Source organism: Eschrichtius robustus, chromosome 3 (genome assembly GCF_028021215.1).
Source record: "Eschrichtius robustus isolate mEscRob2 chromosome 3, mEscRob2.pri, whole genome shotgun sequence".
NCBI lineage: Eukaryota > Metazoa > Chordata > Mammalia > Artiodactyla > Eschrichtiidae > Eschrichtius > Eschrichtius robustus.
The window spans coordinates 94,707,754-94,733,011 of NC_090826.1; the positions used below are offsets into that span (position 1 = coordinate 94,707,754).

A 25,258-nucleotide genomic window follows, 5' to 3' on the forward strand; every position below is an offset into this window, starting at 1 on the left:
AACACATGCATATCAACACATTTAAAGAGGTCTGTTGCATATGTGGATATATTTGCCTAGGCCCATATAATGCATACTTGGTGCTTTGTGGCCAGAACACAAGCCTAGCTTAATATCTGTTTTGAACCACATACAAATTTTCATTAACCTTATAAGTAAGCACAAAATGTTCGATATCACGAAGCTGTCTTGAATAAGCTGTTAAGGTTGAACATTAATTTCCCAACTCTGATGAGTTCAAGGAGTTCTAGAATAAAGCAAAATGGTCTCAATGGATGGATATATATTTTGGGGTTTTTTTGGTGCTATTTTTCTAATGATCTGAATGTTATCAAGTGTTTATGTTTCTGAGATTTTTATATTATGTTAAAGATGTCACATACTAATAAATGTCTAACAGCTTTTCTTTATTGTTTTCTTTCTCTCCAGGTATCCCCAGTATTTCCAGTATTGGCAGTAAGTAAAAAAAAATCACCAATCCAAGTCTAGGCCAGCTTTGCTTTGTTGTTCAGCTCCTCAGATCTATTTTCCCGGTGTCCATTTCTGACGTAGGAGAGTATTTCCTTTGTGAATTGAATTGCTGTGTTTGTTCTCTGCACAGATATGGTGAGAGCACAGATAAAATAGTTATCTATGTATAACTCCTCTGTGGCTATGGCAGTGCCACCGCTTGCCTGACTACTGTTGATCGATGAAGGCTACCTTTACAGAGGTGCAATTAGTTACGTAACCATAACTCATTTAGCAAAAATATAAACAGTCCTATTTACCCATACCTGGTAACCAACAAACAAATTGAACTCTCTCCCTAGGACTGAATACGGATTTCTACCATAATTTAGAAAAGCAGAGAATAAATGTTTTAGGCTTATTCATTAGAACCGAAAGAAATCACCATGCAACCAGGGAGCGGGAATTTTATTAGTGCATTAAACTTTAGCCTTTGTGAAGGCCTGAAAGAGGTACGTTTGTGATCATTAGTCTTACTGGAGGAATGAAGGAAAAAAATCATCAGTATGTCCATTTCTCCCTCCTAAAATACAATTATCCATGTTTTCCTGACTACTTAGGTTCAAGTTTGATAGAGAAGGGGTATGGAAAAATACATGCAAAATTTAAGAGTAAGGATACTAGAAATTCCTGCAAGAAATATTTTAGTGGAAATATCAGCAATTGAAAAGAGAAATCTCTCTTCAACATTCTGTGGAACATTTCTCTAGTACCATTGCAAAGGGAATTCTACCAGCTGTCATGGGAGAGCCAGGCTGTAGCTCCCTCTTTACATTTTTAAAACAAGGACACCAAACACCAAGCCTGAGATACTCACTGAGGAAATGCCCCATAACTTTTCAGAGCCGAATCTCACATATTTTTAAATACTGTTCCCCTTCCCTCTGATGGCTAAAACCTTTGGACAGCTATTGAATAACTGATTTGAAATAAAGTACTGAAGAAGCCAAGATTATGCGCTGTAAATGAAAAGAAGCATTTTCACCGGGGTCTCAACCCTCACAGTCTTTGTCATAGGTGCTGAGCCACGCGGGGTGATATAAGTGTAAACAGCAGTGGTTGGAGCTTTCCAATACCCAACATCCATCTAAAAAGCAATACACTCATAATTTGGATAAAACAACTTCCCGCTTCTTATAAACGCACAGTCAGGTCTCCCAATTTATAAGTCAACCTAGTTTACTTAAGCTTGAGAATAGGCCCGCACGTGGGTTTGTTAAGCACTAGACATGTTAAATGCCATGAAAATCAGCCGCTTTGTAAATAGAAATAGGAGTCGTGTTCACATTCATTTAGATACCAGACTAACGCTGCAGCTTCCTCTTTGTGATCTTGTGGAAATGGCATCAGTGCTACAAACTTGCAAATGAAAACCTTCAGATCTAACAGTCTAATTTTTCTGCTGTACTAAGTATCTCCCTTGGCATTTGCCTAACTGTATAAATATGCCACATTGTGCTCCTTTCAGGCCTTGACAATTGCATTTGCGCATACATTTTGGAGCAAAAGGGAACCAAATGGAAGCAAGCTGAGACAGATGATTGAGGCTGCTATGGTGATCTGACCTGTCAAAAGTTTCAGAAATGGATGGATGGAAAGTAGTTCTTTGGTGCTAGGGTGTGTTTCTGTTCGGAGTGTCAATCGTGTGTTGCATGGAATTTCTGACTGTACTGCTCACTCAACATCTCATTCGGCCGCCTCCACCACATGCCCCATCTCTGAGCATCAGCAGATGTTGACCTTTTACACACTGAATCGGGAAATTCCAGTTTTGCTTTGTTTTATTTTGAAATCAGTGGTGACCTGAAAGGATGCTTTGTTGTGCCTTTGGAAAATGTATTAACCTTTATTATCAGGAAACTAGGAAAATTTAACTCCTTAATACCTAACCAAAACCCTCTAACAAATACAGTGATAGCTTGTACCCCGCCTTCATGATGCCTCTGGCTGTTCTGCTTGGAGTGCAATGGGTGTTTCCTCAGAGTTCTCAGGCAAACAGGATATAAGCGCTTTCAGGGGTCACCCAACATCACACACGACTAGCTTGCTTATTGCCTGGCTTTAAGGTCAAGAGATTTACCATGAAACCATCAAACATGATTGTATCTTCTAGGCTGCTTTAATGGCATTTACACATTCCTTCTTTGAGGACTCATAAGGTGCTCGCTGTGTGCACTGGTGGATGGATTCCTTTGCTCTCCAAAGGGCAAGAATTCATGCATAGATGACTCACTGCCTGTTCTAGAGGGCACAGAAATGGGGTTTCCAAGGTACAAGCCAGAGAAGAGAGAGCTGCTTGGATTTTTAACTAAGTTTGGGTGTTTGCCAGGCCTTTTCCCTTTATCCCAAGGAAGGAATCAATGAACATAATTCCACCAAGTACATAGAAAGATGCCATTATAATAGATGTAACACCCGTGAGATTCCCATCATCAAAGAGTATCTCAAGGAAAATGAATGATGCATATTATCGACATAAATTATTGATGTAGGTAACCGTAAGTTCATATACATATGCTATATACACAGTGACTGAATATTTTAGAGGCCTATTAGATTTCAGTATAGATTTCAAACTGTCAACACCTGTATTAAGGTTCAAATGCATAGACAGAGTGGTCATCCTTTCCGATCATCTGCTAAAAATGTTTTTGAAACAAATTTCCCATTAAGGTCATTTGTACCTGCTGCTGTCCATCTATTAGGAAATAGGTTTCCCAGTCATCCCAAAAGTACTTGATCTAAAACTCAGTCATTTTGATGTGCTTTGGCCATGGCTGAAAAAATATTGGTGATAATGTCAGCAATTAATGAATCCCAAAATAGATCTGTAGCCATTTGAGCCTTATGAGCTCTGTTTTTCCTTTACCTGATGTAGTAGTAATTCATTCAGGTTTCATTTTTTATGTAAAATGTATCATGCACTTATAAGTAAACATTCACAATTTTATCCAAGTGAATATTTGTTGATGCTGATGATCCAAATTAATATTTGGTTTGGTGTGGGTGTTTTTGTTAAAGTGATAAACTAATCATTATGTTCGAACATATATTTATCAGATCCTTAGCCTTGAAAAGCAAGTGATTTCACTAATTATGTTAAACAGTATATTATTTTTAAAAAACATAATTAGGACAACAAGGGTTGGCCTAATGTGCAAATAGCTTTGTGTGAGTGATTATCACTTAAAAAGCAAATAACAGAGGTTAAAGGTAACAAAGTCAGAGGTTAAAGACAGATAATCCACTGAAAATTCACGTCAGGAAACACCCTTTAAAAAAACTTGGAATTTTTAAATAAACAAAACCATTTCTTAGAATAGTAACAAAAGAAAAGACATATGTAGACACTTTGTGAACCCAAGTGTACACTGTTTCCTTAAATTACCTTCAAATGATTGACATCATGGTTTATAAAGTGTAGAAATTGATGGAGGTGTTTGGCTGTCCCCTCCTCTTCAATTTATTCAATTTGAAACCACAGTTCACTTAAGGGAAATATTCCATTTTCCTGCTTTCTCTTATAATGAGCATTGCCTTCGTCACAGAGTTAAAAATTCATCTCTAATTTGATTTAATTGGCAGGACTATTAAACAAGGGAAATGCTACCTGCAGGGATTCATCAGCCTGTTGAGAAAGCTCAGAGATGTTTTCATACTTGAAACCATTTGATGCCAGTTGGAGACCTTGTAAAAGTTGTTTTCCATACAGCATCCAAATATTTTTGTTCAGAACTGATTTACTGTAGAAACCTGGATCGTGAGGAAAATAACAAGGTTAATCATTTCCCCGCTCAAGGGTTATTAGTAATCTTGTTCATTCTATCCAGAGAGCTTCAGTGTTTGTTTGTTTTCCTCCCTTTGCTTTAATACTTCTAAATCCCCAAATAAAAGTTTCATTTGAATCGCCCTTTAGCTAATTAGGTTTTATATAATGAAGAAAAAAATTATCAGGCTAGTGTAGCTATATAGCAAATTGCATGGTGTGCTACATTAATTTTGAACTGTTTGCTGATGGTCTAGAAGGAAAGCTAAGGTCCCAGGTGAGATGCCTTTGGGACTTTGTTATATCATGTACTCAGTATTCTCATCACAGATCCATTTCATATTTGTGTAACTAGCATTTCACATTCATGAAACCTTTGTGGTTATCCAAAAATTGAATGAACATTAGGACATAGCTGCTTCTTTAATCCTGAAGAATAAATTAAATATTCCAATGAAGAAGGGGGAAGTATCCCCTACCTTAAAAAAAAATCCAAGAGGTTTAGCAATCTTTAGCAAACAACAATTGCCCACCTTGAGCAATGTTGACTTTTTTCATGTATTAACCTTTTCCCAGATAACTTTAGAATGTCAAGCCACTTTTTAAGTGTGAGCTGATATCTGTACCTTTGCTGTTATCTCTGTGTGCGGGCATCTGGAAATTCCTAGCTTAAACAAAGATTTGCCAAGATCTCTGAAAGGTCCTATGATGAACCTTCCAACATGTAACTGTGAACTAAGAGTGGGGTATCACCGAAGACCTCTTAGAATATAAATAGAGAGCTGGCCAGCTAACTGCTCCACTTCCTGGGAACTGGAGGGAAATGTCCCCACATGTCTACAGAATTCCATTTTACAAATGGTGAATCGGAGGCTCAGAGTGTCTGAGTAACTTACCAAATGTAATACGGCCAGGAAGTCCTGTCTGACTCTGAAAGCTGTGCTTGTAACATTATACAAGGTGGAAGACGTTAGAAAGAAAAATTCTAGATTTATTAACTCCTACTTCAGACTCTTTTCAATCTAATACATTGCACCTTAGACCTGTTGATCCCTGAATTGACCCATTTCTGCGCAGGAAACTTTAGTGTCCTGGAGAAAAACAGAAGTTCATTTTCTGTTACCTCACTGTGTGGTCAACAGAAGCTACATTAAAATGTGCCCTTCCTCTACCACCATCAATGATAAACATCCTCAGTAAGCTGAGGGAGAGGGGAAATGTAAAGGTGTTCCATATATTATAGAACATGTGACAGTTCATGAAATTAGCTATGCGAATTGTGAAACATGCTTGTACATATTCTATGACTGTAAAAATCCAAATGTTTACTTTATTGACATAGTCGCTCATAGCCAAAAAAATTCTGTGTGCCCTCTCAAGGACAGCCTTACCACTATTACATTAAACTGTATCTTCCCCAGCAGTTTAATGATGCTGTATTTCTGAGAGTCGGCAGCTCACTGTAAAGATGGTAAGATTACCTCCAAGGCCCTAGGGGTTTCTTCTGAAGAGCTTTAGGGTTTTCTATAGATTCCTTTGTAGACATCAATAATGTGGTTTCCAAACTCCCTGAGGAACAAGAGCAATAACTCTACAAATCCAAAGGGACCTTGTGACTTTGTCTCTTCCTGACGTTTTCCTCATACACTCCTAGAAGAAGGATGTTTAATGAAGGCTCACTAACATCCTCTCAGCAGTGGCTTTTCATATCCATGGTGGCACCCTGTTTCCCACTGTATTTTAGATCCAAAAACTTATGTAAAAATTAGTCTTTTTAGGAAACTTAAAGAGCCCTCATCCAACATCATCATTTTACAGACAAGGCAACTAAGGCTTAATTGAATCACCTAAGTCATCTGGTAGCCAAGGCAGGATTCTAGCTCAATGTCCAATTTCCAAACTAGGACCCTTTAGAATTCATCCACCTTTCTCATTTAATTAAATGACTAATGTATGAAACACTATAAAGTAGACTATTCTAGAAAAAAAGAAAAAACATGGGAAAGCATAGTCACAATTTACTTTGGTTTTAAAGGGTATCCACAAAATGAGTTGAAAGCTGCCTATGAATCATGCTAAGGGAGTGAATGTGTGATAGAAGACACTATTCTAAAACCCTAACTCTAAAGCTTTCTTGATGTAAATAAATCTGCTTCAAGTTTCCTTTCAGCTTGATTCACTATGGTGTCAGCAATAGATGGTCAAGTTTAGCAATTCTAACCTAGTTCTCTCCAACTTACAGTGCAAAGAGTTTTCCTTGGGGCACAGAGGGGGAAAACTTTCTACCAAAGTCTAATTTTTATAACTAGAATCTCAGTTTTTCTGATTCATGAAAAGGAGTTTCAAGTGCCACAACCAAATTGTCGCATAACAGTTTTCTGAGTCTCTCCTTAACGGAAAAAAAAAAAAAAATTCAGGCAAGATATATATATATCTGGTTCATAGTCTAAATTGATGTGCTTCTAAACTGAAAGAAACTTGAAAATGAACATTTTATCGTTAAGTGTTAAAAATCAAATCTTTTCCATGGTATTCCAAAATAATTCCTATTGCTTTCTGAACAATAGTATTAATCAATGTAGGCCCTAGAACCAGATTATTCCCTAAAGTAACTTGTATCTTAAGTGAGATTTTTACATATCCAAATCACTTGCTTTGCGAACAATTAAGATTTCACGAAATAAGGGGAGTACATTATTACCTCTACTTCAATTCAGTAAGAACTGTTTATACTACAGTAATATGTTTATTACAACAGCAAACACAAATAGAATAATAAGAGCTAACACGACATTGTAAATCAACTATACTTCAATAAAAAAAGAATAAGAACTGACGTTTCTTAAATGATCACTACCATGACAAGCAAATATTAACTCATTCATTCAGCCTTGACAACAACCAGTAGGTAGTGTCATTATCCCATTTTACATATAACAAAGCTTAGACACTGAGAAGTGAAGGAACTTGTCCAAGTGGTAAAAATGGGATTTGAATCCAGTCCAAGCTCTATTTACATGCACCATATCTTAAATAAATTTCCCCTAAATAGATATTTCCTAGGCTTCCCATAGATGTAATTTGAAATTTTAGCAATGACAACAGAGTAACAGCATAAGATGGGCATTTCAGATATTTTGTTTCTTTTTAAAGGGGGCGGTGGTTGAGTATGTAGTCTTGGTCTCCATATTCCTCAAGCCAAAGTCTTTGGAGATCATCAAGATGAGTTCAATCCATTTTCCCAGATGTATGGGACCAGGAGCCTTGAGAAGTAGGGATTTCCATAAAAGGCTATTCTTGAAGGATTGGCCATCTATAGTCCCACTGGACACATATGATAATCCCTCCCCTTTCCTCAGTAATAATTTCTTAACTCCAGTTTGGGTTTCACTATGATAGTCAAAGGTCCACTGTTACAACGTGCAGCAATAATTTTCCCTCCACACAGGGGATTCTTAATCCCCTAAATCCCCTAGATTCTCCAAAGGGCATGTGCTTCATTCCAACAGGCTTCATCCTTCTGTGAACTTTAGTGTGACACTGCTAGACCAGGAAAGAACCATTGGAGTGATGGGATTTAATGGCTGAGAGAAACCATGGAGATCTTTTAGTCCAGCACCTTTATCTTACAGGTAAAGAAATTGAAGTCCAAGGAATTAATAGCCAGACAGCTACTCAACAGAACTGGGACCAGATCCCTTATCTTCTGATTCCAGGGACCCTTTGCCTTGCAACATACTACCACTCTGAGACCTTCATATGACCCAAAGATATTCCTTAGTTAATTCATGAAAGAATGAAATTAATAAATTCTGCAACAGTTCACCTAGAAGCAATACCAATACCTTTGACGTATTATAATATTTTTTTGTATTTGCAATTTCTAACTACTCGAAATAAGCGGCCACTGGCTAAAAGTTCTCAGAGGCTTCATGTTACGCAAAGACTTTTATTAGCATTGAATATGATAACACAGAATTTGTCCCAGTTATACAACGAATATACCCTCCAATGTGCCTAATTTACTTCTGGGAATTAAACATTTGTTAGTAACTTTGACTGAATATTTATGTGCCAGGATCTTCGAGTAACAAGAGTAGCCAGACAGTAACTGGCTAATTTTAAGTTGTTTTCTTACTTTGCCTTGCAATTATAAAGCAAAATAAAAATTAAAAAAATTAAAATGAGATATTAAATTAAAAATTGCATGATGACCAAATATTAAAACATGTAAGCACAGACAGTAACATGCTATAGAAGTTTAGGGTCCACAAATTTCAATATTTTTTTTTTCAGGACATTTTTCCTCCCAAGGAAAAGACATCACGCATAAAATTTTGTCCCACTAGAGATATGTATAGATTAGATTAGGATTTCCACATGATGACTGCTGGTGGCTCTGAGTTTTAATTTTTCAGGAAGGTTAGGCATCCCACATAATGAAAATCATTTGGAAAAAAATGTCTAATTATATTCCCAAGCAAACACAAAAGCTACACTCTCCCATCCCCCAAGAAACTATCATAAGTACACAATAAAGAAGAAAATACCTTCCATGTAGGGATCAGATTGTAACTGAGGTGTCTATCTTGATAATTTCATACAGGTCAAGTAGTTAACAATTCAAAAGTAGAATGACCTACATTAATTTTTTATACATGTAGGAAGATCCTCAAAACGGAACCTCAGCATCCTAGGGAAAAATCATAAAAGAGTATACTAAAATATAGACGTAAAATATTTATTACATTAGAATATGGAATAAAGCTTAATTTATAAAATTAATTTTCAAAGCTCACTTCTAACTTTTATTTAGTATAAAATTTTTGTCTTTACTTAAATTTTTTGGCAAAGCTTATTAACAAAACGATTAATTGTATTATTACTTTCATTTCATCAAGAAAGTCAAGCCACTGAATACTTAACATTAAGTTTACAAACATCACCCCACATATGACCTGTATTTACCTCTCTTACGGAAAAAGATGGAGAGAACCATTTAAAAGAACTAAATTTTTCTTAATTTGATGCTAATAATATAAATAAATATATTTTCTATATAAAACTATAACAGTGATTTGAAATCTCTTCTAAATAAACAATTTCTAGGGACCTCCCTGGTGGTCTAGTGGTTAAGACTTCACTTTTCAATGCAGGGGGTGCAGGTTCAATCCCTGGTCGGGGAGCTAAGATCCCACATGCCTCGGGGCCAAAAAACCAAAACGTAAAACAGAAGCAATATTGTAACAAATTTAATAAAGTCTTTAAAAATGGTCCACATAAAAAAACCTTTAAAAAAAAAACCCCAATTTCTAGAAATCATTTGTTTTTCAAAAGTGATCATTGCAGTTCAAGTAGGCTTAACATTCAGTCAATAACTTGCATATTTTGCCTACATGTTACCAAATATCTATTTATTTAGTAACACCTGGATACAGATGTGGAAAATTGTTACATTCTTTATTCATTCATAAATTTTGATGGATACAGCAATATCAATATTAAGATTTCCTTTGCTTTTATGTGTATACACACACACACATACACACACAGAGTAACAGTAGTTCAGCTTTTCTAACAAATGTTAAAAAACCAAAGTTATAGTGAAAGTTCCATGTCTTGCAAGAATGTTATTCACTATAATCTAATTATGGAGGAAACAATCTGATAATACCTGTTTACAGTAGCCTAGCCACTTGATATCAATTACTCAGTTATTAGATATTTACTGAGGCCTTCTGGAAGGCTTTGCCCTTCCTCAAAGAGATTCAATCTAATTACAGAGACAAGAAATAGACATAAAATTTAAACTAGCAATATTGAAACTTACGCCTATCCACATATCAGTGAGAAATAAGGAGCACATAAGGTAATATGCTATAGGAGTTTAGAGGCAAGAGCTCTCCTTGTGGACTTGGGTGGTCCCAAAGGACCACACTAAAGATATGGTTTTGAGTTGATCTCAGTGAATGGTAGATTTGAGTCATGAAATGACTGCTTTAATTGTCATGGCCTATGTACCTTAGCAAAAATAGCTTTAAAGCACCCAATCTTAAAGCTGGCTCTTCTCCTGCTTTTCCAGAGTCATTTTTTTTTAATACAGGTGAATCTAAGAAAGAAATAACATTAATTCTTAAATTAACAATGCTTATAATTAGATTGGAACCAATAACTTTAGAAATATATTTTGAGCTAGAAACATCATGAAAATATATATTTAAAAAAAGAAAATATATACACACCCATACATACAAACCTTAGATATGATCGGAAGCACCCTGGACTATTCTCCTTAAGCCAGAACCGCCAGTCATCTTTCTCTTTCTTTCTCTGAGAAATCACATAAATAAAAATAGGAAATAAATCCACTTCTTTGCAGAGATAATGGCTCACACTTAAAACATACCCTAAAGAATCTCTCCTGAAGACTAATGTAACAAGCTCGTATCTGTAAATATAAATTGCAGAGAATGGAATCCTCAAGTGAGAAATTATTTCTTTCCTGTTATCTTCTAGTTTCAGGCACCAGCTTCATATAACGATTTGAATTGCTGAAGTCCCTGTTTGGTTATTTGTAAGAACACTCTACTCTATTGCACAAGTTAATGTATATGGCTTTGTTAGGGAACAGGCTATATATTTAATGTCCATTCAATGTTTTGGGAATCATCAATTGCTTGCTCTTGTTTGGTGTGGGAGTATGTTTTATTAAGTGCATCACAACCAAGTTAAAAAGCAGATGTGTGGTTTGTGTCTTTGTCCATACAGTTTTCTGTTTAGACCAAATGACATTATAGCTGAAAGTAACATACCCTGATTTTTCCCGGTGCATGCAGATCCTCCAAAGTTTAATAGGATATGGCCGAATATTTCTTCCCTTGAGGTTTCTAATCCAAAACAAGGTAGGAGCATGTAAAATTCCTACTGATATAAAATCCCACATGTTTAGGGGGAAAATCCCATATTCTACTTTTTAGCACTAAATAAGAGCATTATCATAAATGCCATGTCTTTGAAAGAATCATAATTCAAATATTTTTTTCTAATATGAAGTGTCCCAGAAATATTATAGTAAAAGATGTAGAAAAAATTAGAAAGCATAAAAGTTATAAGCACTTTATCAAATTTACATTGAATGTCAGCCATCCCAAGAGAAGCCTAGAGTTTGGTTGCCATCACAGTGGGGAGTATAAATAATATATCATAAAAACTTGTGAGTGACACAGGTTTCCTTCCACTGTCTCACTTTTACTTTGCTTTGGTAAACTGGCTGTTACGTCAGTTGTATTGAGGGTCAGGGAAAATACATAAAGGCAGTATTGCAACCCCTAAAAGACCTGTTTTTGTTTTTTTTTTTTTAAACTGTCGTTCCATATTGACTGACAGGAATTTGGATCTCTCTCTCTCTCTCTTTCCCCCTTCAACGTCATAGTGTATTTTCTCTGCCGAGGCTTTCCCTCTTTTATCCTTTATGAATTACCAATAATTTCTGCCAGGATTAAGAACAACCTGTTTTCTCTCTGTCCTTAGAGCAGTAATTATTTTCTGACTTCTAACATAATAAATAAATAAATAAATAAATGAAAGAAACTGACAGACAGCAGTGTGATTACACAGGAAGAAATAGAACCTTTAAAAACTGACCAATAAAATTCATAAGATTCAGTGTAATGTTAAAATTACATTAACGTCTAGCCTATAGATATACATAGACATATATAAATAGTTTATATTGAAAGAAAGTTGTCTTCTTTTGCGTCTTTCCTTCTCACAAAAAAAAGGCACATCTTTGGCTTCCACCTTCCTTTGTTATATACAGGATGTTCCTTTTAAGCTCTAATGAATACAGATGGAGGAGGAAATGAGCAAAAGGAGGAACCAGGAAATAGCTGCTAAGCAAAACAAAATATATTAGCAATTTGTTGAGGAGTCAAATTGGAAGGGCTGCATTTTCAGTCCTTGATCAGAGTGATGAAATCAAGACTGTCCTAGATACATATATTACTAGCAAATAGAATTATCTTAATCATCTGCTCCAAATGAATTTTTTCAAGTTTCTGCATACATATGTGGAAGAAGAAATACAGATCAAGCTCAACCCATTAGTATAATTCTATGAGGATTGTGGGAAGGTTTAGTGGCTTTGTTCCTTGGCAAGTTCAATGAGAGCATCTTCAGTGAACTGTCACTCAATATTTCCCATTGAATTTCGTAGCTCAACAAATTATACAAGACAGGATCTAAGACTTAACACTTCTCCACAGTAAGTTTTGTGCTGAACAAGATTATGCATTGTTTAAAACCTGAAACAGACCCATTTAATTATTTTGCTATGTTTTCTGTGAGTGTCGCAAGACTAAAAGCTTTCAGAAATATCTTTAGTTAATGCCAGTTGCACTTTTTTAGAATGTGGATAAAGAGTTCAAATAAATTTATTTGAGAAGCTCACAGTTGAATAAAGTGCTTGAACTTGACATTTTAGCTAAAGGTGCACTTTCTAGCAGAGGTCAGTTCTGTGCAAACATAATTTATCTGGTCAACATCTGCAAAGAACATCAGGCTCTATCTTGTTTTTGCTATTTTCACAAGCAACACTTCAGGAACAATTGGAAAAGAAAGGCAGGCAAACTTAGACAGAAATTCCTGCCATTAACAAACTGATATCATATAGGTAATAAATGTTGAGAAAAAGACTACATTTTTGAAAGGTGGACAGATTCGAGGTGACTCTGAGACTGAGATCCAGAGTCCGCTGAATGGTTGACCATTGTGACTATCTGTCATGTCTAATCAATTCAGCAAAAATAATCTAACTGGTTTATATGTAGATGAGATATGGTTACACAGAGAGAAAGACAAGGTGAATTGAGGCAATGATATTGCTAAGTAACTCAACAACGCAACTACTATTTTAAGAGAAGAACAGTAGGGGATCCTAATATCCATATTGTTATTGGAATAATCTCTGCATAACTGGATTCTTGATTTAAATGGTAATTCTTTTGCCTCTGAAAATAAAGCCTCTAAACTTTATTACTGACAAGGTCAAACCATTTTCAGCCAAATACAAGACTTCCTTTGTGATTGAAGCAAACTCCCAGAAACAACAAATACAAATATTCTCTTCATATAGGGCCACTTTTCAAGCGTGTTGATGATAAGTAATTACAATTTGAACGTTTCACTATTGTTTCTAATGTGCTGTTCATTCTTTTAAACCTATCCAGTTGCTCCCAAATTAGCTTTGTCAACAGTTTCTTCTGTTCAAGTTGCAAACCACAAGAGAGGTAGGAATTCTTGGATTCATACAGTGATTTCATGGTGTTATGTGTTGTGAAACATTACACTGTATGAATCTGGAATATCTGTGAAGTGTACCCATCAGCTTATTGGTGAGGCATGTTGACTGATAACGATCAATGCATCAAACAGTACTGAGAATGTCATCTGTAAGAGGAAAAAAAATGATTCACTCAGAAATTTGACTGCTGCAAATTTAAAATGCTGCAATATTTGTTTTCTGAAAGATTAATGTGTGAATAAGAATTATAACACTTTAGGTTCCTGTTTGGAACATGAATGTTAGAGTATTAACATTGTCACTCATTTGCATTGAAAATAAGGAAACTCACTTACAGTGAGTTTCAAGGATGCTTTTCATGAGAACAGAATGGTAGGTTCATGTATGGTGCCCATTTGACAAATGAAATACCTTGGCATTTCTACTTCCAAATATTGTTTGAAATGAATTTGAACAAATACCAGTGAAGAACTACACTGGGTTAAGCATTGATTATGACCCAAAAATAATAGTTACATTACTTTCTTTAAATGAAAGTGAGCAGAATCTCATCTGTGACTCATGAATGGCCCATTCCAGCTAGCATCTGTCATTCACAGACTGAAGATTTTTCAGGAAACATAAAGACTTCTGTTTTTATTTCACCATTTTCCTTTAAATGTCCTATGTGACAGGTGTGTCTTGTTTTCCACCCTTGACTGTTGGGTATATGTCATGTTTTAGGGAGTTTTGGGGGTTTTTTTTCATGAAACACCTCTTACAAAGAAATATATTTATTAACAATACCTGAATTTGGTTTGACCCACTTGGTGAAAATGACCATAATAGCTTCCCTATTCCTTATTGAAAAGAGTCAAATCATTTTCCAGATTTTAACCAACTTGAATTGTTCCTTCTGTGTCATATAGAGAAAAGGAGGAAGCTGGTCAGAAGATGGAAAAGGGAAACCGATGATATTTAAACCATGTCTTAAACTTTCCTCACAATGTACTTTTACATATCAAACATTGGCAGTGCCCTTTTGAGGGGAATCCAAGTGGATTTGAAATTTGGGGAACGAAGTTCCTTAGGAACAGAGCAGCCACAAGTTCATGGGGTGTCAAGCCTATTTGGGCATGTGTGCATATAATAAGCTAGTCGTTGATGCCACAGTAGGGATGTCCCTCCTTATCTATGATATGCAAACCTACACAGAGAAACCAAAGAGGTGAAGGAGAAAGGAAGCATTAGGGACCTTATAGAGTCCATCTTTTTTCTGTCACATCAAGCACTGGATATACAAGAGGACTCTTGACCTGAAATTTGACCCTGTATCATTGAATCTCTAGTTTCTTGGGGTCACAGCACTAATGAGATCTGAACACATTTCCACAGGCAGGAAGAAGCCACCTAATGAAGTAGATTTATCATAGAATAATCCAGATTGTTATCAAATGATGTACATGGAAGGGCTTCAAAAGCTACCTAAGGTTGCAAGACAGAGTTGGGGGTGGGTAAGAATCAGGAAAATGCTGCAGCCACTTCATTCCCATCCCTGGGGGAGGCCCCTGGAGGCTTGTGACTTTGCTAATGTAGTGAAGGGAAAATACTTTATAAGAATTCTAATTCCTTCGCCTTCTGTCTATCTAAAGTCTTTTTTTCCAAATCCTTTCTTTTTGAGTGACTACAGTAAATTTCCACCAGCTCTGACTTTGAATAAACTTTCCTCATTTGGCCCCAACATATATAAATAAACCTAGCTGTGCCACATTCAGAGTACTTTATCTTATATTCCGTAACATATGTCATATTACGGAACATTGGTGACGTAATAATGGAATTAGAGGCAACATGGAGAATAGTAAGAAAGAAGACACCAAGACATTTAACAAACACCCCCCTTCCTATTCTTAATATTCTTTTTCTTTCATTCTCTTTCTCTCCAACCTTTTGTTTTTCTATAACTCTTACCTCCCCAAGCCTTCCCCAGCCAGTCTCAGTCAGAAAGTGTCTTTAAACCTTAGAAGAGGTTTGGATCTTTCCTGATCTAGAAAGACAACTTTGAACTCTCCTTCTTCTAAAATGCTGCTCGCTTAACTAGTCAGTTCTTACGTACCATATTATCATAACTGCCTTATATGATGTCATATACATCAGATGGAGGATTTTGCTCCCCCAGGGAACTTTTGGTTGTCACAGCTTGGGAGTTGCTACTGCTTCTAGTGGGTAGAGGCCAGGAATGCTTCTGAATATCCTACAACATATGGGAAAACCACGGATTATTTGGCCTAAGATGTCAGTAGTGCTGAGGTTGAGAAACTCTGCACTGGACTCTTCAGGACTGGGCTTCATGGTCCAACATGGCTGGTTGGTCTAGGGCTATGATTCTCGCTTAGGACTGGGCCTCGTTCAAGTTGTCCCCTGGTATAAGGTGGTCCTCAATAAATATGCATTGCCAACGCATGCCATGCTTCACCATGAAAATGTGTTTTAGAGAACCCTGTTAGCTTGTTTACACAACAGTAATTAAAACTTGTCTGAAAAATAAAATATAGCCTACAGTGTGATTTGAGATTGCAAAAGTGTATAAAACCATAGCAATTTTTGGAAATCTCCTTTTTCCTACCTAAACTAATCTGCATAGACATATAGTCAATTTTCAGCTAAAATATTTAATAACTCAGTTATAGTGTGATGTATGGCTGTTGTTTTTCTCAACTCTTTCATATTTAGGATATAGCCAGACTCTCTTACAGAATTTGAATGGTGGAGGAATGAATTTAAACATAACTTTCCTCTGTGTCTTCCTCTGTTTCCCAAAGTAAGATGCCTCAGGATCATCACTGATTTGTTGACTCATTGATTCATTCATTCGACAACATGTTTTGAGTGCTTAGTATTTTGAGTTCTGTTTACATCTGTGGACAAAATGGACACAGTCTGCACGCATGTCTTTACACTCAAAGTATAGGGGAGAAATTTTTTTTTTTAATTTAGTCTTCAGATACTCTAGGTTCTACAAAAAAATTAAACAGGATTAGTAAATGTGGGAGGGGGGATTAATGTCTTTGGGTCAGGAGCTGTTATTTCACATAGAGTAGTCACAGCATTTTCTTTGAGCAAGACCTAAAAACAAAGTGATGAAGCAAGTCATAGGGAAGTCTGGGGGAGGAGTAGGCCAGACAGAGGTAACAGCAAATGCAAAGGCCCTGGGGAAGTGCTTGGCATGTTTGCAGAGCAACCTGAAAGTATTGTACAGCGAGTGAGGAGGAGAGTGATAGCAATGAGCCCAGATCAATTGGGAATGAATGAATTCAAACTCTGCCTTTTATTCTGAATGAGGCAGGAAGCCATTAGGATTATGGGCAAAAGGATGTCATGACCTAATTTAAGTTTTAAAAGAGTCACTCTGACTGCTGTGTGGAGGAGACTGTCACAAGGATGGAAGCCAGGGAAGCAGTTTGAGGACAACAGCAATAATCCAAGTGCCCTTAACTAAAGATGAGATGGTGAGAGGTGGTGAGATTTAGAATGTATTTTAAACGTGTAGTCAAGAGGATCTGCTGATTGATTGGTTGGGGGCGTGGGTAGAGAGGGATGAGAAAAAGATTGGTGTCAAGAACAACTCCAGGAATTTTGACCTAAGCAATTGGAGGAATAGAGTTGTCATTTACTGAGACAGAGCCGGCTACCCATGTAAGTGGCAGGCTTGGGAAGGTAACCTATGAGCTCAGTTTTGAACATGTTAAAGTTGAGATATCTATTAAATGTCCAAATGGAGACATTAAGAAGGCAGTTGAATATATTAGTCTGGATGAAGTCTCACTAACTAACTGGGAAGTTGGTCCAGGCTGGAAATAACTATTTTGGAAAGGTCAGCATATTGATGGTTTATGTAGTCATGAGGTTGGGTAAAAAACCCTGGCTCTTAGTGAGCCTAAAGAGCCAAGAGGTCCAAGGGCTAAGCCCTGGGTCATTTGAGAAGATACAACAAAAAGCAGAAGAGAGGAAGAAGCAATGGTAGGTGGGGAAGGAGGTGAACCAAGAGAGAGTGGTGGCCCAGAAGCCTCCTGGTTCAGGAAGCGTTGCCAGAATGCCCTGAGGGCCTTATTGAAGTTTATGGTCATGAATTTAAAGTGAGACTTGTTTCAAAATAGTTGGAGAAAAACTCCAGCCACATTTAGCTGCTGGGGTGTAGGCATGGAGAAGTGGAGAGTTGGATTTAACCAGGATCAGATTTTCCCAGGAGACTGTAATTGGGGCCGGGGGGTTGAGGGTGAGGGAGATGAGAGCATATAAAAGGAAATGATTGTAAGAATGGACCATGAACTCTATATTTTGTAAAAAGGGAAAGGAGGAAATGGTAGGTCAGTGAATTAGAGGATCAAAGAATTATTGAACTATTAATATCATCCCTTCAGGATCTTAATAAGATAGTGCAGCTCTAACTCTATCATTAATGATCATTCATGGATTCTGGGCCTATGTGGAAAGAACAGTTCCTAAAGAGTGGGAAATTAACAGAAAACTGAAAAATAATACAGCAGTCTAACAATTACATCTGAAATGTCTTGCATTTATATAGTGCTCTCATGTGTTTCAAATCACTTTCAAAGATCTTTTTATCATTTTATATTCTCAAATACACCATGGTCAGAGAAGACAGCTTTATCAAAGTCTCAGAAGAGTCTTAGAAGTTTTAAAGGTATAAAGTTACTATTAGCTCATTTCTTAGGTTATAAGACATTTAAAGTATCCACTTATCTTCTGGAAGAAGTTTGTGATATTGAGTGTTTAGCTGTGTATGGTTTTGTATATAATTATTTATAGAATTTACATTATTTAACTCTCCTATCAAAATTAATAAATTGATTTTCAAACAAAACCCAGAAACAAATAGTGAATGTCACAGAAATGCATACTATTCATTAAATTCAAAGAATAGTAGGTAACAGTGTCTACAGAGATTCATGAATTGGGTCTTGATTGAACTTGGATGTCTACAGACACGTTTTTTGGTGAGTAAAGCTTTGTCAGATGAAGCCCAGCATTGGGTAGATCTTATCCACAAAGGAACCATTCAATACTTCCAATAGTATTGGCTATTGGGTAGATCTTATCCACAAAGGAACCATGTTATGATACTTCTCCAGCCCTGTTCTCTCCCATTTCCCAATGTCATGTCTTTGCACACTCTATTCCTTTCACTGGAAATGCTCATTTCCTCCTTTTTTTTTTTTTTTTTTTTTGTTAAATAAACCTTACTGGCCCTCATGGAAGATTTAGTTTTAACTTAGTTTTTCCTAATTCTCCTCAAGTGAAATGAATTTCACCTTATATCACTTTGTGTCTCTGTTTGTTTTTGTTTTTGTTTTTGTTTTTAAGCACGTCCTCTTTTTTTTCTAGTTATCTGAGCACATGTTTGTCTTACCCACTAAACAAGCTTCTTGACAACAAGGACTTACTTCTATGTGGTTTTAAAAGTTCCTAGGATGAATTTATGCACATAAAAGATTCTTTTGAAAAAATCTGGATTAATTATATTAGGTACACCAAGAACCAACCTAGGATGGGGTTATGTGAAGAACAGTAACCACTTAGGGGCCTCTTCTAGAGAGGGAGAGCCTGAGGACAGGGTGTGTGTGCCCACGCCTCTGGAATTCCAGGCACCTCTGAAGAAGTCCTTGGGAAGCAATTAGATTTGGGACATGGGTCTCCTCCCTGCAACTACTACTCTGAGGTGGCTCCAGGCCAGAAAGATTCTCCCTGTTCCGAACCCTCAACTAAGGAAGGTTGGAGAGGCCCTTTAGGTTTCCTAGGGAGTCAGAAATGCCAGCTTAAACAAGGTTGAACTCAGCGAGATAGAATGTATGGGGGTGAAATGCTTGTTTTCTAAGAGAATTTAATTTGGTGATATGTAATTCTATTATCTTTCTTGTTGCTATTATTATTATTAATTTGGCATGTCTTAACTACAAAATTTTTGCAGGATTTTCTTACCCCATCTCCCATATGGCCTCCTTCTCCCAGAACTCTCCTTCTCCCGCTGGTTCCTCCAACTCCCCACCCACACTCCCCACCCCTAGCACACATGCACACCGTGACAAAACTAGCCTCCTGTAAAGGCAGGGGCTTGCCTTCAGGAACCTCCCATTCTTCTTGCCTTTCTTTTAAGCATCCGGGTTCTCCAAGGTGCTAACCCTATTCCTGGGTGTCTTCCACTCTTCACCATTTCCAGTGTCCTCCTCTGCTTCTATCCAAATTTGATTTCATTCTGTTGGGACCTTGACCTCAGCTCTCTACTGTAGTAACTGGCTCTCATACGAATGAATCCACACTGTTCTGATGAGTGTCAGTATGTTAAGTTATTGGGTTAGCCAAAAAGTTCGTTGGGGTTTTTCTGTAACATCTTATAGAAAAACCCAAATGAACTTTTTGGCCAACCCAATAGAAAAAAAAAAAAAAAAGATAATCACCCTTCCTTATTAATTTTGACAACACTTACTCATTTTTACTCTGGTCATCAAATGCAATACTTCCAAAATTTTAATCTAGGCCAAAAGAGTAACTCAGTACCTCACATAGTGCCTGACACATAGACCAACCGAATATATTACTTATTGAGTGAATGAATAAATGAGCTCAAATAGTGACTGTGTTTGGCTTCCTGGTGGGATAAAATAAAAGCCAGACATTAATGAGAGGGATATTTTTAGGCAAACAAGGTTTGCAATTTCATAATTGACCCCCCTTATAAATGTGAGCTAGGCCTGCCCCCATATTTGAGGAGACGAAAGAGATTCCCCACCTAGTTACTTCTCACACATTTTTTTCTGTCTGATTCAGTAGCTATTGCACCAATAGAGGCTTTGTTTTTACTTCTTTTAAAAAGGTTGAATTAGATTAATGACTTGCTTTGGATGAGGTGCAAAAAAGAGACGATCTAGTCACCCTCCACCCTTCCCTACGTCTCCTCGTCTAGTTCTTATCACCATCACCCCTAAGCCTCAGAGGCACCTCCAACATTTGGGGGAGACAAAGGAAAAGCAATCTGAGGGTACAGTAGCTGCCTGACTCTTCTTTTGTAGCAGACTTAGCTTGAAACTTGCAAGAAAAGGAAATCTTAAGAGCACTTTTTTAATACCAATCATCTCCCTGTTTTTTGTATTCTCTCTCACACATAAGCAAACATGCAGATTTGGCCTGATGAAAGGTTTACAGAAGTCATCTTCTCCTCTTACCATTTGGAAAAAACAAAAATAAAGAGTTGTTTAGTTGTCTAGATCCCTATTAAATTTGCCATGATTTCTTCTGTGAAACTCTGAGTTACTGTCTTGACACAAATGATAGTAAGACTCTAAACAAAGGAGCCATGGGTGATGGCAGACTCAGGCCTTAGATGCCGACATTCATCCTTCCTTCTTTTTTAAGATTGCAAATATGAAGAGAAAATGAGGGGAGTGATGCAAAGACAGTGAAGTTTTCAATGTGCAAAAATTAGACTTTTGCATCAATGGAAACAGAGTCTTCCCAAATTTTAAAAGGTATACACCTGCGAATGCTTCTGTTCATATTGTCTGCCAAGAATTAACACTCTCCGATCATGTTCTGAATGTCCAATCTTTCTCTCCTGCCTGAAACAGATGCTACTTCCATGCCAGTCACAACCACCTGCGGTCACCATGTGTCATGTGGAATCACATACATGTAATGCCATTCCGCCATCTTTTCTCCACTTCTCATTTTATCCAAGCATGTAGTGTGCTGTTATTCTGCGACTGTATACACTCTGTATACATTTCTGTTCTTCCTTGCAAGATTGTGAATGCTTCGGCCACTCCAATCGATGCAGTTATATCGATCTGCTAAATACAGTCATTTGCGTGAGCTGTAAACACAACACTAGAGGGCAGCACTGTGAGTTATGCAGGCTGGGCTACTTCAGAAATGCTTCTGCACAGCTGGACGATGAGAATGTGTGCATAGGTCAGTTCCATTATAATTTCAGCTATTGTTCTGTGCCTTTCACGAGATGGGGAGCTATTTAAGGTGGAGAGGCTGGTGATTTGCACCACAGCTGAGCCAGAATGAACTTTCTCAATGGAGAAAACATCCTTGTGGTAGACTTAAAGATTTCACTTGTGCTGATTGAAATCATAGTTGGGGGATGTATTTTGAATCCTTGTCTAATTGTTGCTTTAAAGATGATGAGCTGAAAAGTCATGTTTAAGAGATGAAGTAATTCTTTTTGTTTTTCTTTCTTTCTTTTTTTTTTTTGCATGAAATCTTAACACCTGGTCATTTCAACCTGATCTTAAAGTCTTAAGTTGTACACTCAGCTTTCAAAATGTAAACTCATTATAAGGTTTTTAATTATAGATATGAGATTAGGATAAAAACTTTTGTAAATAATTGGTAATCAACTAATATTGATTTAAAATATTCCCATTTGGAATTGAAAGCCATTAGCAATTGGTAATGTAGAAGTTTGCCTGGCTTTTCCATCCATAGTAATGAAATTCCACTTATTGAATTTTCCTATAGCCCTCAAAAGGAGAAGCAATTTTTCAAAACTATTCAAGACAATTAATTCTCTTAGCTTCCAAAGTACATGAGCCCTGGAAAACTGGGGCCACAGAATTCCCTTGAGCATTCTTTCCACCCCCTGTGATGACTGATCATGTCAACTGGAGAGAACCAGGTGCCCTTCCCATCCAAAGAAGCTTCTCCTACCTTTTGCATAGTAGAACCTATCTTTAAGAAAGGGAGCTGATGAAAAATAAGAAATAAGAAATGGAATTTCACTTCATAATGTACTTTGAAGAAGTGCATATATTCAAAATGGTGAAGGGTACATATGTATCTGTTACCACACCAATAGGTAATACATAGGCAACCAATGTTAAAGGTAGATTTTTTTCACATAAAGACTAGATAGAATACACAAGCTGAAAAATGAAAGGTGATCTTTTCATCAAAAAGAAATCAAATCAATCTGCAATTCTGGAATCATTGTTTTCTGATTGGATTGTCAAGGTTATATAGTTATTTGCCAAGTGTCATTTAAAATAGCTGGACAAGTTTTTTTCAGTTAAAATGGGCCAAGTTTTTATAATACTGCTTATGTCTATAGTATGTTCTAATTTTCAAAGTGCTTCCTTATTATTTGTGAATTAGTGGAGAAATCCCTGGACTTAGAGGCTGGAGAGCTGGGTTCAAGTCCCAGTTTGCTATTTAATAGCTGTGTGCCTTAGGTAAGTCGTTGAAAACTCCTGGTCAAATTGGTGTCATATGGGATGCACAGGAAACACTTGGTAAACTGTGAACTGACTTGCAAGTATGTTTTTTGTTTGTTTGTTTTGTTTTTACTTAATCCTCATTAACAAAACCATGGTGGTAAGTACTCCACTGATAATTTCCCCTATTTTCTAGTTGAGAACAGTAAGGCAAATTGACCCAAATCATACAGCTTTAGTAAAGAGTTAGTTTCCTGACTTCAAAGCTTTTGAACGCTTTCTCCCAACTACCCTGACACAATTAGCAAAGCTAAGCTTGTCAGACTTTTACTTATGGTATGTTTTTAGGATGACAGCAGCAATTCCACTATGAGCTTGTGAACAGAAGTTCAATTGCCTTTATAACATTTGGGTTACAAAGATTTGAGAATATTAATAAAAACCAAAAGGCACATAGCTGTCTGAATTCTGAATGCAGTTACATTTTGCTGAATGTCATTTGTAAAAATATATAAATGTCATACTATAAATATGTTAACAAGGGAAAAGGTACAATAAATAGGAACACTAGGAATACAGGAGTAAAACCTAATCAGTTTTTTCAAAATACAAAACATTACAATAAGATGTAAATGTTTTGCAATATCAATTTCATATTATTTTCAATAAATCAAAGAAAAAGACCTTAAAAGAAAAGATTTTATTCCATAAAATTTCTCATAGCAGGTAACTTAACAATATCCCAATATATTTTACTCAAAGTATTCTATTCTAATGAAGTCCTCCCCTTTTCCTGTTCTAAAGTAATCTATAAACTACAAAATCCACACTTCCTGTCTAATTCTAAGAGGCATAGTTCTGTTATAAATCCATATGTGATTATCCACAGACAAGAAGTTGCCATTCAGCTTTTGTCTTTTAAATCATGTAAAATACAGATGAATGGAAAGCTTAATATACATTCTTGTATTTATTTCTACTTAAAAAAAATCAAACGCAGTTCTTTTCTCCCTTTCTAGAAACTTTGTTAATTAAAGTTATAAATCTTGGAGAGGATTTTATATTATTGAGGTAAACATATCCCTATTCAGTATTTTGTACTCTTCAAACCAAGTGGATATAGATAAACACAAAGATGAGTATTTTTAGATACCATTAAAATTAGCTACAGTATACCTCCACATACCAAAATTCCTTAAATTGTTTCTCTTTCCTAAGGGGTAAAATTGTTTTTAAAGAATGAACTGAAAAATTTGGCTAGCTGGTATATGCTATGTGCAGTCTATCTTTTGTCTTTAGTTTCTATAAGCGTACAAAAGTTTCCTAAAAGAGTTATAGCTTCCACTTTTCCCACTTGAGGGACCAAGGGCAGAGCTGTCAGGCTGCCTGGGCATGAGACAGAAGCTGAGGTTTGCTCTCTGAAGGCCATTGGAAGCCTGTGGCTCCATTACCAGGGTTTGCCCTATGGGGCAGCACGAACCTATTCGCTATTTTTTACATTTAAGTTTCCCAAAGGGCTTGCAGCAGGGCTGAGAATTAAATTTGAGAGGATATACCACAAGTAGCTAAGAGTTCATTTTAATGCCATTTTGTATAGAAAGCACTAATGAAAATGAATGGATATTTACCCAATTCACTTTCACAGAATTAGGCACTAATCTCTGAAAATTTGAGCTTCATCTAAGCTGTCTCTAAACTTAAGGGGGAAAAAGGCACTTTGCCATTTCTTTAACAATTGGCAATGAAATCCACCACCCTGGCTATGAGGGAACAGCACATATCTTTGACACAATGTTGACTGTGTTGAAATAGATGTCTTAAACTATTTGCATCATTTTATATTATGGCAAATATAAAATGCATGCTATTCCGTGTTGTCACAGTGATCGCTGCTTTGTGATTCCTGGTAAATTTCCCCACTTTCATACAAATTCCAAGCCAGCCATGTTTCCAAGGATGCATGTGATTAGCCTGTATGATGCAGCAATTTCATGAAGATGACATCCTTGCATGCTTCCATTTCATATAAACTCGAACATTAAGCAGGAAGCTAGAGGATATGTGACCTTGGGTAATCACTGCTAATAATCCCTGATAACAAGCTTGACATCTGAATGAAATGCAGGGCTCAGCAGTTGCTACTAAACATATCTCCAATTATGATGTATTATTGTTTTCATTCCCCTGGAAACCCAAGATCAGGTAATCAGAGGTACCTTCTGTAAAACAAAGCAAACATAAGACACTTCTAATACTTATAAATCAACTGTAGTATAACTTTTTAATCAGACTTCCAAAAGCATTTCATGTTGTTTTTTAGTCTAACAGTCCTGCATATTCTTCCTAGTTTCATGGAATAAAATATAATTCTCCAAGGCCATCCTCATCACCCCAACATCTACCATTGACCATCGTTCCAGAAATGATATTTTTTAAACTAAATTATTTGTATGTAATGTGGATTGT

The 25,258-nt window shown here is 36.6% G+C and overlaps 1 protein-coding gene across 2 annotated transcripts in view; it reads left to right on the forward strand.

Annotated features, from left to right (window-relative positions):
- NTNG1 (netrin G1) overlaps positions 1–25,258 on the forward strand; it is a 318,816-nt gene that overhangs the window by 239,947 nt on the left and 53,611 nt on the right. Inside the window, exons 4-5 of one of the 2 annotated variants that reach the window (XM_068538092.1) lie at positions 430–456; positions 11,113–11,178. In XM_068538092.1, coding sequence (XP_068394193.1) covers positions 430–456; positions 11,113–11,178 — 93 coding nt within the window. The remainder of the gene's footprint in view (positions 1–429; positions 457–11,112; positions 11,179–25,258) is intronic. The other variant, XM_068538091.1, reaches the window with a different exon arrangement.